This window comes from Nicotiana tomentosiformis, chromosome 7 (genome assembly GCF_000390325.3).
Source record: "Nicotiana tomentosiformis chromosome 7, ASM39032v3, whole genome shotgun sequence".
Classification (NCBI taxonomy): Eukaryota; Viridiplantae; Streptophyta; class Magnoliopsida; order Solanales; family Solanaceae; genus Nicotiana; species Nicotiana tomentosiformis.
In genome coordinates this window covers 126,329,790-126,342,021 of record NC_090818.1, presented here as the reverse complement: position 1 = coordinate 126,342,021, position 12,232 = coordinate 126,329,790, and the positions used below count along the sequence as shown (strand labels likewise).

The following is a 12,232-nucleotide window of genomic DNA, read 5'->3' as shown; positions in this document are numbered from 1 at the left end:
ACACACTTCCAAAATTCTACTGGAATCTCGTCTGGCCCGGTCGCTCTGCCCCTACTCATCTTACGCATAGCTCACACGACCTCCTCATTACTTCATTAGCTGTATGAAGTAATAATATTTTTAATAACAATATACAGTTGTTTAGTGAAATCTCTAAAGTGCAGAAGTAAAACTACAATACATGTAGTGTTTTTATGATTCTGAAAATGCATACCGTTATTGTCTATGATAAGATAACATTATCTGCCAATAGTTTTTTATACTTTACCCCGATCTTCATAAATGATTCCACGACACCCTTTCGATTGGTGTAATTCTATTTCTTAATCAACGTCGTCATAAAGTCAAGCAAATTCACAACTGGGAAGTTTCTTGCGTGCTTGTTTGCTACATTTACTGATTCTGCGATATTCGATGTCATGGTTATGGTCCTATTTGCCTTGGAATGTGCCCGGGACCATTTATCATATCCAATATCCATCAGATATGTTTTCACTCTACTATCAATAGCTTCTAACTCTGCCATATGCCTGTTGAATTCTTTAACTGTATATGCTCTTGCTAACACAAAGTATACTTCTTTGATTTATTTTTGGCTCTTCCTGAAGTTCGTTTTTATGTTTTTCAACAGATGGAACATACATGCACAATGAGAAACTTTTGGATAAACAATTGTAGTTGCTCTCCATATACCATCATGCATGTCGGATACAATACACATTCCCTCTCTTTGTCCATAGGTTTCTCTGAACTGCACAAAGAACCACTCCCACGATGCATCATTTTGCGAATCAACAATTGCATATGCAAGGGGTAGAATTTGTCCTGTAAAACCAAAGAAAAAAATATTAGTTACAACATACAATATTAATATATCGTTTTATATATTAGTATAGTCATAGGTAGGTACAGGTATGTAGCAAAATAATTATATACTTTGTTGGTATACTTGTATACCATATTGGTATCATATGATATTTGAATATCTTTTTTGCTTATTTAACTGAATGTAATTATATTGCATTTTTAAAATAGTAAAGTACATCAATTATTAAATACTGATTCTGAAACAACTTTCTTTCTTACCCTCTGCGTCTTGTGTGAAAGCCGTGAGTATGGTCACTCTATATGTTGACTTTAAAAAACTTCCATCAACTACAATTGTTGGCCTACAATAGATCCAGCCTCTAATCGATGTATATATAGCTATGAATGCATATAAGAAGCTCTCATCTTCTTCAGTGTGTAGTCGTGTCACTAATCCTGGGTTAACATACTCTAACATGTAAAGATATGTTGGTATTTTCTTGTATGACTCATTTGGTGTTCCTCTCAACAATTGCATTGCCTTTTCTTTTGATCTCCATGCTTGCATGTAGCTTAAGTCCATACCATATGCTTTTTGGATGTCTCTCTGGATATCTGTTGGTGTATATATAGTTTTCGGGTCAACAAGTTTATCTTGAACCACAACTGCAATAAAAGTTGAGACAACTTGCTTTTGTAAACAAAATCTCTTATCATTTAAACAACTCTGGACAAAATTGAAATTTGTCACTTTGAAAAGATTTGATGCTCGTAGGCTTGATGCTTTAAGTTTCCAAGTGCACCTTTCATCCACACAATCAAGGATATATCTGTTTATAATACAAATATAGTTATGTATCATGTTTTACTGACAAAAAAAAATCAGTACAATTCTATACTCATATAGCATACTTATGTACTATATCAGTATCATCTTTTACTGATAAAAAACACAGATAAACCAGCATAATTCTATACTCATATAGTATACTGATTTAGCATACATATATACTATATTAATATCACGTTTTACTAATAAAAAACACACACTCAAATAAGTACAATTCTATACTCACATAGTATACTCATATAACATACTTATACACTATATCAGTATCATCTTTTACTGATAAAAAATACAAACAAATCAGTACAGTTTTATACTCACATAGTATACTGATTTAGCATACATATATACTATAACAATATCATGTTTTACTGATAAAAAACACACACACAAACCAGTACAGTTCTATACTCCCATAGTATACTCATATAAAATTATGATATACTATATCAGTATCATCTTTTACTGATAAAAAATATAGACAAACCAGTATAATTTTATACTCACATAGTATACTGATTTAGCATATATATATATATATATATATATATATATATATATACACACACACACACTATATCGGTATCATATTTTACTGATAAAAACACACACACAAAAATCAGTACAATTCTATACTCATATAGAATCCTGATATACTATATAGGTATCACATAGTTTTTTATTACTTGAAAAAATGCAGACGAACCTTCTTGGGCATGATTTATTAACCCGATATTGACATTTTTCTCTAACGTCATACTGTTTCATAACGAGAGCCAGCAGGTTCTTGTCTTTGTAAATTTGTCCTTTTTCAACTTTTTGATGAAATTGATCAGCTATGATGTTTGCATCATCAAGTTCTATACCAATGTCATCTCCTTCTTGAACATCAAAAGTACTAATCATATCACTGCTTTCAAATTGTGCAATTTCTGATGAAATTATAGCAACGTCGAAACTGGAGGTGTTGGAACTATAGTATTTTGAGCAAACGACACACATAGTGGGAGTGTTGTCATCCCTGCACTTGATTTTTTCAATTCCATGTAAACACTAACACTCATATCGCTGCAAATTGTAATTGGTGGATATCCTTGAGCAATAGCATACTTAATAACTATTGTGTTACTGTCCTTTTGCAATTGCTTTGCAATCTCTTTGAGAAGTTGTTCAAATTTCCAACTGGTCTTTATTAGAATTGCATCAACATGAAAGTTTATGAAATTATGGTTATCATCTCATTCTCCACTATGCTACAGCAGAATTGATATATTTTTCATGATTATACAGATCTGAAGTTATAACTACTTTTATGTACAAAATCGAATCTCGACAGTGCAAATATCAACAGTGTTGACGTCAAATACTGAATTTTAACAGAATATTTTTCGAACTCAAATCAGTTGTTATGATTCAAACCTCCCGATCTCCAGATCTTCAAACTGAGAACATATTTTTCAGTTAAAAATTCAGAAGTCTGAGCGCTAAGCTTCTGTAATCTGCGAAATCAAAATCGGAACAATACGATGCGAATTTGAGCATCAAAAGTTTCAGTATCTTCGAAAGTCAAATCAGCTGCTATGATTCTAACAGATTGATACTTCTGCAAAATTTAAGAAGAGAAAGTCGAATTTGAAAGAGAAATCAATATCTTCGCTCTGTTTTTTCACGCTTGCGGTCTTCACGATGTGATGCTGGTGGAAATCAGCATCTTCACGATTCTGTGGTGCTGGTGAAAATCTCAATTTTTGTGCGCTAAGTTTTGTGAAATTCTGCCAAATTTGAGTAGCTTTTCCATTTTTATAGGTAGGGTATTAACGTGGATAGTTATTTTGAGATACTATGTTTGTTTATTGAATGGGTAGGGGATTGTAATTATTTAATGGGTAGAATTCTTTTATGGGTAGAGCATGGGTAAATATTTTCACTTTTATGGGTAGTCCTGTCTTTTTCCCTATATAATTGGCCTATGGGCTAATATGGCAGGGCTTCGAGTAAAGGAAAAAAGGGAAAATATCACTTTTAGTCCTCGGCTTAAACCATTTACATTAGGTATTCACAAAAGTATATAAAATTTGTATATTTTTGTATCTAACAGCTATATAGTGTCATTTTTTTCAAAAAACAAATACTAAATACTTATGGGCCTGGACATAATATGGCACATTGAAAGACCTAGTCAATATTAGAAAAACCTAGTAGACCTATGTACTTGTTCCGGTTAGATATTTCGGTTCTCCTACTCCACTTGTTTTTATCTAGACACTCGTTTTTATCTAGGTTTTGATCAAATAGAAGTGTCTAGAAAACAAGTAAAGTAGGAGGACCGGGATATTAAACCAAATAAATACAGGGGTCTACTAGGCTATTCGGCAAAAAATAAAATTGTCACAATTCACAAGTGCCTAGCATAACCATCTAGAGGTGCATGACAATGTTAGACGAATTTGCTAAATTGTATTCTATACGTATTACAAAATTTTGTTTTTTTAGCGCACAGGCAATGTCCACTTATTTAAGTATTTAATATAAAAAATTCTGTTGGTGTAGGTTCAAAGTATTTCAAATGATAAGAGAAGCAAGGGCACATTAGATTGGCAGACACCTTAATTAATTATTTAAGTTAAAAATAATCCATAAGAAAACTTAAAGTACAAAAGTGAATTGAGAGAAAATTTAGTGTATGTTTATGTTATTGCTAATAATCAAATTAACCGTTCCTATAGGCTATAACTCTTCTTTTCTGTTTTCTGTTCTTAAAGCCAGAAAATATGAATTACAAAAGACTTAATCTCCGAAAGCAGCTTAGGATGACATGACCTTAGATAGGAAGATATGGAGATCGATGATTAGGATAAAAGGTTAGTAGGTTGTCAAGTTTAGGACTCCGTATCTGCTATGTTTGTTTTAGTTATTTGTTTTTTATTATTTTAGTATTTTCTTATTTGTGGTGTCCAGTAGCATTTGTTGTTTCCCTTGCTTGGTTATATTAATGCTTTATTATTTTTGTTAATAATGTTCTTATCTTTAGTATTTCCGACATGACCTCCTTATTACTATTCTCCTCGTCAAACCTGCTGAGAATTATTTTTCTTGAACCAAGAGTCTTTTTGAAACAACCTTTCTACCCCCACAAGATAGGGGTAAGGGGTCTGTGTACACTTTACCCTCCCAGACCTCACAATATAGAATTATACCGGGTATATTGTTGTTAACCTGTGAAAGCGCCCCCCCCCCACAACTTTAAAATATATGTTTAAATTACACCATATACCCTAAGCAAATAACTGCTCATAGTTTAAACATATATTTTAAAGTTGTGGGGGAAGCGCTTTCACAGGTTAACAACAATATACCCTAAGCAAATAACTGCTCATAGTTTAAAGAAAAATAATTGGTGGTGCTGAACTAGTTGCCTATTAATAAATAAATATCACTCCTAACTCAATTATTTTGGTTCCTAATAGTTCCTCTCCAGCTCATTACCCTATCGCCCCACATACTTTACGTACCATGCACCTATTGGTCCTCTTCCATAAATATCTAGTACTCAATCAAAGAAATTATGTTCTAAAATCTGCATTTCTCTCACCAAAATCAAAATGAGTCACTATCCCATTGAAAACCAAGATGATCAACATGTTATCACAATCAATTGGGAAGTAAACAAGAATCAACTAGAATTGATGCAACAAAAAATTTCCCAACCACCTCAACTTCTAAGCGAATCGGCCGGCCGAAGTTCTTGTTGTATTTTTCGTGTACCTCAAAGTTTCATTAATGTCAATGGGCGATCCTACGAGCCTCAAATAGTGTCAATTGGTCCATACCACCATGGCAAGGATCATGTCAAGATGATTGAAGAACACAAATGGAGATTTTTGGGCACTTTGCTTAAGAGAACTGAGGAAAAAGGTCTTAATTTAGAGGACTATTTGAAAGTGATTCAACCACTAGAAATGGGAGCAAGGGAATGTTACTCTGAGGCTATACTTTTCGATAGAGATGAGTTTGTAGAAATGTTGGTTCTTGATGGTTGTTTCATTATTGAACTTTTTCGTAAATTCGGAGGGGTAGTTCCTGTGGAGAAAGATGATCCACTTATCTCGATGTCTTGGATATACCCTTTTTTCTTAAGGGATTTAATCCGACTCGAGAATCAAATCCCTTTTTTCATACTCCAATCCTTGTTTGAGTTCACAAAAATGCCAGGTGAGGAATCAACTCCTTCTTTAGCCAAATTAGCTTTGACTTTCTTTAACTATACACTACAAAGGCCTAATGAAGTTCTTGAAAAGTTTTGCAATCTTGAAGGCAAACACTTACTTGATTTTCTTAGATCAAGTTACATTTTCATAGATGATGAAAACCCTAAAAAAAGAAGAAACTCACCTACACATGTAATACAATGTATTTCCAAGCTTCGTCGCGCGGGAATTAAGCTTAAACCTAGAAAAGAAGAGACATTCTTGGCTGTAAAATTCAATAGAGGATTCATTGAAATGCCAACAATTACAATAGATGATTTCATGAGTTCATTCTTGATAAATTGTGTGGCATATGAGCAATGTCATGTTGATTGTTCAAAGCATATGACAACCTATGCAACATTGCTTGATTGTTTGGTAAACACATACAAGGATGTTGAATACTTGTGTGATTGCAACATACTTGAGAATTATTTTGGGACAGATGCTGAGGTTGCTACATTCATTAACAATCTTGGGAAAGATGTTATGTTTGATATTGATGAGTGCTATTTGTTGGAATTGTTTAATAAGGTGAATGATTATTATAAGAGTAGTTGGCATGTTTATTGGGCTAGTTTTAAGTACACTTATTTTAGCTCTCCTTGGTCTTTTATTTCAGCATTGGCTGCTTTAATTCTTTTGGTATTGGCTGTTCTACAGGCACTTTACGCAATTCTGAGTTATGTTAACCCTCCTTCTTGATTCGGGCTTGCACCATAATTTCAATATTTGATTTGTGGGCTTGGTTTATGTCAAGTAGTTTCATCAATTTAGAGAAAATAACTAGGTAATGTCTTTAAACTTTTGGTTTGCTTTTTGAGAACAATGGTCTAGGAAATAAATATTTCTGATAGTTTTGTCATTTTCGCAAGAGATCTCTCTATCTTCTCAGGTCGGGGTAAGATCTACGTACACATTATCCTTCTCAGACCCAACTTGTGGGATTGCACTGATTTGTTATTGTTGTTGTTAGTTTTGTCATTTTCGCAATACTTTATTAGCAGCTCTAATTATTCATCAATTGAATAGTACTAGATCTAAGCAACTAGGCCCCTCATTGTATTATGAATTATATATCTCAGGGATTTCTTTGTTAGTCTTTTCCCTTTAAATTAACATGATCACAATTTTATCCGTCCGTCTTGTAAATTAGAGATGAACCAAGCTATGTATTTTGAATTAATAAAAAATTGCAAACCAAAAGAAGATCATAGAAGCAAATGAAGCAATTTAGTAAAATAAAATTGAAAGAATTACTTAGATTAAAATTGGATATTTTTATGAGTACTTAAAAGGACAAAATACAAAAGGGAAACTACCAAGCTATGTCTAATTATAAGTAGCTCATTACAAAAATTGGCCAATTTATAAAATATTACTAATATCAGCCAAATATTACTAATATTAGCCAATTAGTTATTTGTAGCAAAACAAAAAGGGTCAATATTTTGCTTTCTTTTGAGTGAATATTATTAGAATAGATTGGATACATCTTAAGGAGCTTGAATCTCAGTTTTGGGCTGATTTGGTGGAGTTTTGAGTTGGTTTGAATTGAAAATTCGAAGTAATAAATTAACATAAAAAATAATATATGTATCACACTGTGTATCACATATGTATCATATTTGTATCAATTGTGTATCACATATATATCCATGTATACATGTGTGTGAGATACATGCGTGATACATGTTTGATACATGTGTTGCAGAAGGATTTTTTGAACTCGATTTAATTACGAATTTGATACCAAACCAGTCCAAATCACCTCCAATCTTCCTCAAATTTTGTATATTGAGGTATCTATATGTTTTCAATAAATTTCAAGTATACCCATTGAAAAGGGTCCCTTTAAATATTGTGAAATCGAAGAAAAGAAGACAAGTGACAACTAGTAGGAATAACCGCTTAAAAACTCCTTCGTAATGCTCTCGGCGCACGTTAGTTAAACGTACACCGCTTGCGTAGCCATGGCGAAAGGGAGAGGCAGAAGACGTGGTCGACCTCGTAAATACCCATTAACTACTCTTGTAAGCTCGACAATAACTGGAAATTAGCCATTGATAGAGAAAGCAGCACCAGAAGCTACTCCACCATCAACAACTCAAAATGCAGATCCAGCTAAGGAAGGTGTTGCATGTGAATTTGGTTCTACATCGATCCATCCTAACATCTCTAAGAGACTAGATCTAACTTCGCCAGTGTCAGTTGGTTCTGTAGCAGCAACTTTGACAGTACCAGCCAATGGAACAGTAAATGTGCTCAAGCCAGCTCAAAATCAAGTAAATTCGTCGGAGAAATCAGCAGAGGCAGAGGTGGTAAGAGCAAGTGAAGCTGAACCTAAAGCTCCATGGGCAACTTTGTTCCAGAAGAATAGATTCACTACAAATGGTATGTCACTTTCCTATATCCCACCGCAGATTGTAGATGGTCAGCCTATGGTTCAATTAGACAAATCAGAGGTAGAAGCGGAAGAAAACAAATGGAGGTGTGCATTGATTGCATATATTTTAGGAGATGGACCAGGGTATAATGCGATGAAGAGATACATTAATTTACACTGATCACATGTTGCTGAGCCTGATCTGTTCTACCATGATGAAGGCTATTACATAATTAGATTTCAAACTATTGAAGATGCTCATGAAATACTATGTGTTGGCCCTTATTATATAGCCAACAAGCCTATCATTCTAAAACAATGGACCCCTGACTTTGATTTCAATGAAGAATTTCCTACTGTTATTCCATTATGGGTCAAATTTCCTAAGTTGCCTATGTCTTGTTGGGAAGTTGGCCCACTCAGTAGAATTGCTAGTGTGATTGGGAAGCCTATTTTTGCTGATGAGTGCACCACTAAGAAGACCCGGGTATCCTTTGCTCGAATGCTTATTGAGGTTAATGTTACTACATAGCTGCCAACTGAAGTTATGGTTATGGATCCAACTGGAAAGAAGTTTATGCAAGTTGTTACCTATGACCGGAAACCTGCCTATTATGACAAATGCTTGGTTGTGGGACACAAGTATTCCAATCAAACAAGACCTATGATGCAGCAGCCAATGCAGCCTAAGAAAGTAAGGAGTAATAAGGTAATCATACAGGAATGGTGAACTAAAGGTCCTATAACTAATGCATCTGAGCCACTGCATACATCCTCATCTAAGACTCAACAACAAGCTGTCACCAATCTGGAAGCTGAAGTTCATAGAAGAGCAACACAAACACCTGAACCTAAGAAGAGCAATACTTAGCAAAACTTGGTGCCTGTAGCTGAGAAACAGGATGATAAAGGCAAAGCAGTGCAAAGTCATGAACTTAACCTCATCAACTTCCCTCATTTGTCTCCCATCCTAGTGAGAAATAGGTTTAAGGCAGTATCTATAAGTAGATATGAAGTACACATTCCACTTGGTGATAGCGATGGAAGTAGCAATCAATAGTAACGAATTGGTTGTTTTGGAATACAAGGGGTGTAAATAAATGATATAAACAGAAGGAGGTTAGGGAGTATATTAGGAGCAACAAAATAAAGTTAGTAGGTCTTGTAGAAACTAAAGTTAAGGAAGGGAATGCTCAAAGGATTTCAAAAGCTATTATTCCTGGATGGAATGTTGTGACAAATTATAAGGATGCTAGGAATGGAAGGATTTGGTTGTTGTGGGATACTAATCATCTCATTATCACTGGTCTTAAAGATGATGCTAAAATGATACATTGCCAGGTGAAAAGTATAAGGGGAGATATAGATTGTGTAACGACCCGGTCGGTCATTTTAAGAATTCGGGCCCCGATCCCCTAATATTTATTTTCCCCATATTTTTTTCTACTCTTGGAACTTGCCGGATTGATTGGTTATGGAATTCAGAGAGTTTTGGGATGCTTAGTCCCTAGTTATGAGTTAAAGCCTTGGAGTTTGGACCGTAGTTGGAACTATGTGAAGACGGACCCGGAATGAAATTCCGTTGACCCCGTTAGCTCCGTTGAGTGATTTTGGAGTTAGGAGCGCATCCGGAATGTATTTTGGAGGTCTGTAGTAGATTTAGGCTTGAATTAGCAAAAGTTAGTTTTTCTGCGATTTCGACCGATAGTGAAAATTTTGATATCGAGCTCGGAATGGAATTCCAAAAGTAGCTGTAGGTTTGTAATCTCATTTGTGACCTGTGTGTAAAATATGAGGTCATTCGGACTAGATTTGATGTGATTTGGCGTCGTTTGTAGAATTTGGAAAATTTTAAATTCTTAGGCTTGAATCCGTGCTTAATTCTGGATTTTGGCATTGTTCGATGTGGTTTGAAGGCTCGACTAAGTTCGTATGGTATTTTAGGATTGGTTGGTATGTTTGGTTGAGGTCCCGGGGGCCTCGGGTATGTTTCGGATGCTTAACAGGGAGAAATTTGGACTTAGGAAAATCTTGTGCATTGCTGGTTCTGGTGTTTCGCAGATGCGGAGATGAGTCCGCAGGTGCGGCTGGTCATCCGCAGATGCGGCCCAGGGGTCGCAGATGCGGACCCAACCCAATAAGTGACTTCCGCACCTGCGTAGATTTTTCTGCAGGTGCGGGACGGCAGATGCGGCCCCATGAGCGCAGATGCGGAAATCGCTCGGGGGTTTGAAATTTCATAACACAAAATTTGATTTGAAGCTCGGTGGGAGACGATTTCTCGAGGGATTTTGAAGGAGAACTATTGGGTAACGAATTCTAACTCTATTTTGATTATAATACAATAATCTATTATTGTTTTCCTAGTCTAATTAAGGAATTTGAGGATAAAAATTTGAAAATGGGGGAAAAGGTTCCCCAATTGAAAATCTGACATTCGAAAGGGAATTTGACGTCGGATTTAGATGATTTTTGTTCAAGTGAACTCGTGAGTGAATGGGTGTTCATAATTTATAATTTTTACCCGATTTCGAGACATGGGCCCGTGGAGACGTTTTGGGCATTTTTTCTAATATCACGCTTTAGCTTCGAATTAATTACTTAAATTAGTTACTTGTAGTTATATTTACATTATGCAATTAATTTGAATAGATTCGGGCCATTTGATGTCGGATACTCGTGGCAAGAACGTGATATCGAGTTGATTTGAGCGGTTCGAGGTAAGTGGCTTGCCTAACCTTGTGTTGGGGACTTTCGCCTTAGGATATCTTGATATTATTTTGTGTGTGGGCGCCATTTACGTGAGGTGACGAGTACGTACACGGGTTGTTATTGCAAAAATCTTGTTTATCCTTTTTAAAACATAAATTGCTTCTCTTATTAAATTGTACTAATATGTTTAATTGTTTAGTTTAGACTAGAAAATCATGCTTACGTGTTTTAACTGCCTACTTGATATTATGTGCGCCATGATTAGTTAAATCCCTATTTTCCTTATCTGTGTTCAGTATAAACAGTATAACTCGATGCCATACCTGCCATTTCATCTTGCGTTGCATATTTAAATTGGGACGGACGTATTCCGAGAGATCCCCCTGTCTTGTATATTTATTTTGGGACTACGGACGTATTCCGAGAGATCCCCCAGCATTGCATATTTACTTTGGGACTACGGACGTATTCTGGGAGATCCCCCAGCACTGCATATTTACTTTGGGACTACGGACATATTTCGGGAGATCCCCTTGTACTGTATATTTATTCGGAACTACGGGATTGTATTCCGAGAGATTTCCCACTGTGTTTACCTTGTTTTGAGCCGAGGGCTACATTAACTGTTAAATTTTCAAGAATCTCTTTAAATGTGCCACCATAAATTTAACTTATATCTTTTACTGTTTAATTTATTATATTTACTCCGGTAGGGCCTTGACCTGACCTCGTCACTACCCGACTGAGGTGAGGCTTGGCACTTACTGGGTACCATTGTGGTGTACTCATGCCCTTCCCTACACATGTTTTCGTGTGCAGATCCAGGTGCGAGCTATCAGCCTCGGGGTTAGTACGTGCTGCTGATTTTAGGAGACTTCAAGGTACTACTGCTTGCGTCCGCAGATCTTCGGAGTCCCCTTCTACTCCCTCGCCTAGAGACTTTCTTTATTATCTTCAGACTTTTGTATAGAGCTACATAGATTATAGCAGCTTGTGACTTAGTGATATTCCGGGTCTTGGGAATTTATTTTGTATATGCCGAGTGGTACTACTCTTGGCTATTTATAATATGTTGTTTATCTTTAAAATGTTGTGTTTTCTTTATATTTTTTGCAATATTAGGCTTACCTAGTCGTAAATACTAGGTTCCATCACGATACCTTATGGAGGGTTAATTTAGGTCATGACAAGTTGGTATCAGAGCACTAGGTTCGTACGAATCGCGAGTCACAA

The 12,232-nt window shown here is 35.6% G+C and overlaps 3 protein-coding genes across 3 annotated transcripts; 2 read left to right on the top strand and 1 right to left on the bottom strand.

Annotated features, from left to right (window-relative positions):
• Window positions 1-316: 316 nt before the first annotated feature.
• Window positions 317-2,656, bottom strand: LOC138896341 (uncharacterized). The gene is made up of 4 exons (XM_070181141.1): window positions 2,415-2,656; window positions 1,087-1,637; window positions 643-825; window positions 317-561 (listed from the first exon to the last, which is right to left on the bottom strand). The coding sequence occupies exons 1-4, from the start codon at window positions 2,654-2,656 to the stop codon at window positions 317-319; spliced, it is 1,221 nt and encodes a 406-aa protein (XP_070037242.1).
• A 2,497-nt stretch (window positions 2,657-5,153) lies between these two features.
• On the top strand, window positions 5,154-7,000 carry LOC104095558 (UPF0481 protein At3g47200). The gene has a single exon (XM_009601708.4). It carries the CDS (start codon window positions 5,257-5,259, stop codon window positions 6,604-6,606), a length of 1,350 nt encoding a protein of 449 aa, XP_009600003.1. The 5' UTR covers window positions 5,154-5,256; the 3' UTR covers window positions 6,607-7,000.
• Window positions 7,001-7,829: 829 nt separating this feature from the next.
• Window positions 7,830-9,347, top strand: LOC138896340 (uncharacterized). Its single transcript, XM_070181140.1, has 5 exons — window positions 7,830-7,844; window positions 7,962-8,431; window positions 8,525-8,774; window positions 8,820-8,996; window positions 9,189-9,347. The coding sequence occupies exons 1-5, from the start codon at window positions 7,830-7,832 to the stop codon at window positions 9,345-9,347; spliced, it is 1,071 nt and encodes a 356-aa protein (XP_070037241.1).
• Window positions 9,348-12,232: the final 2,885 nt, after the last annotated feature.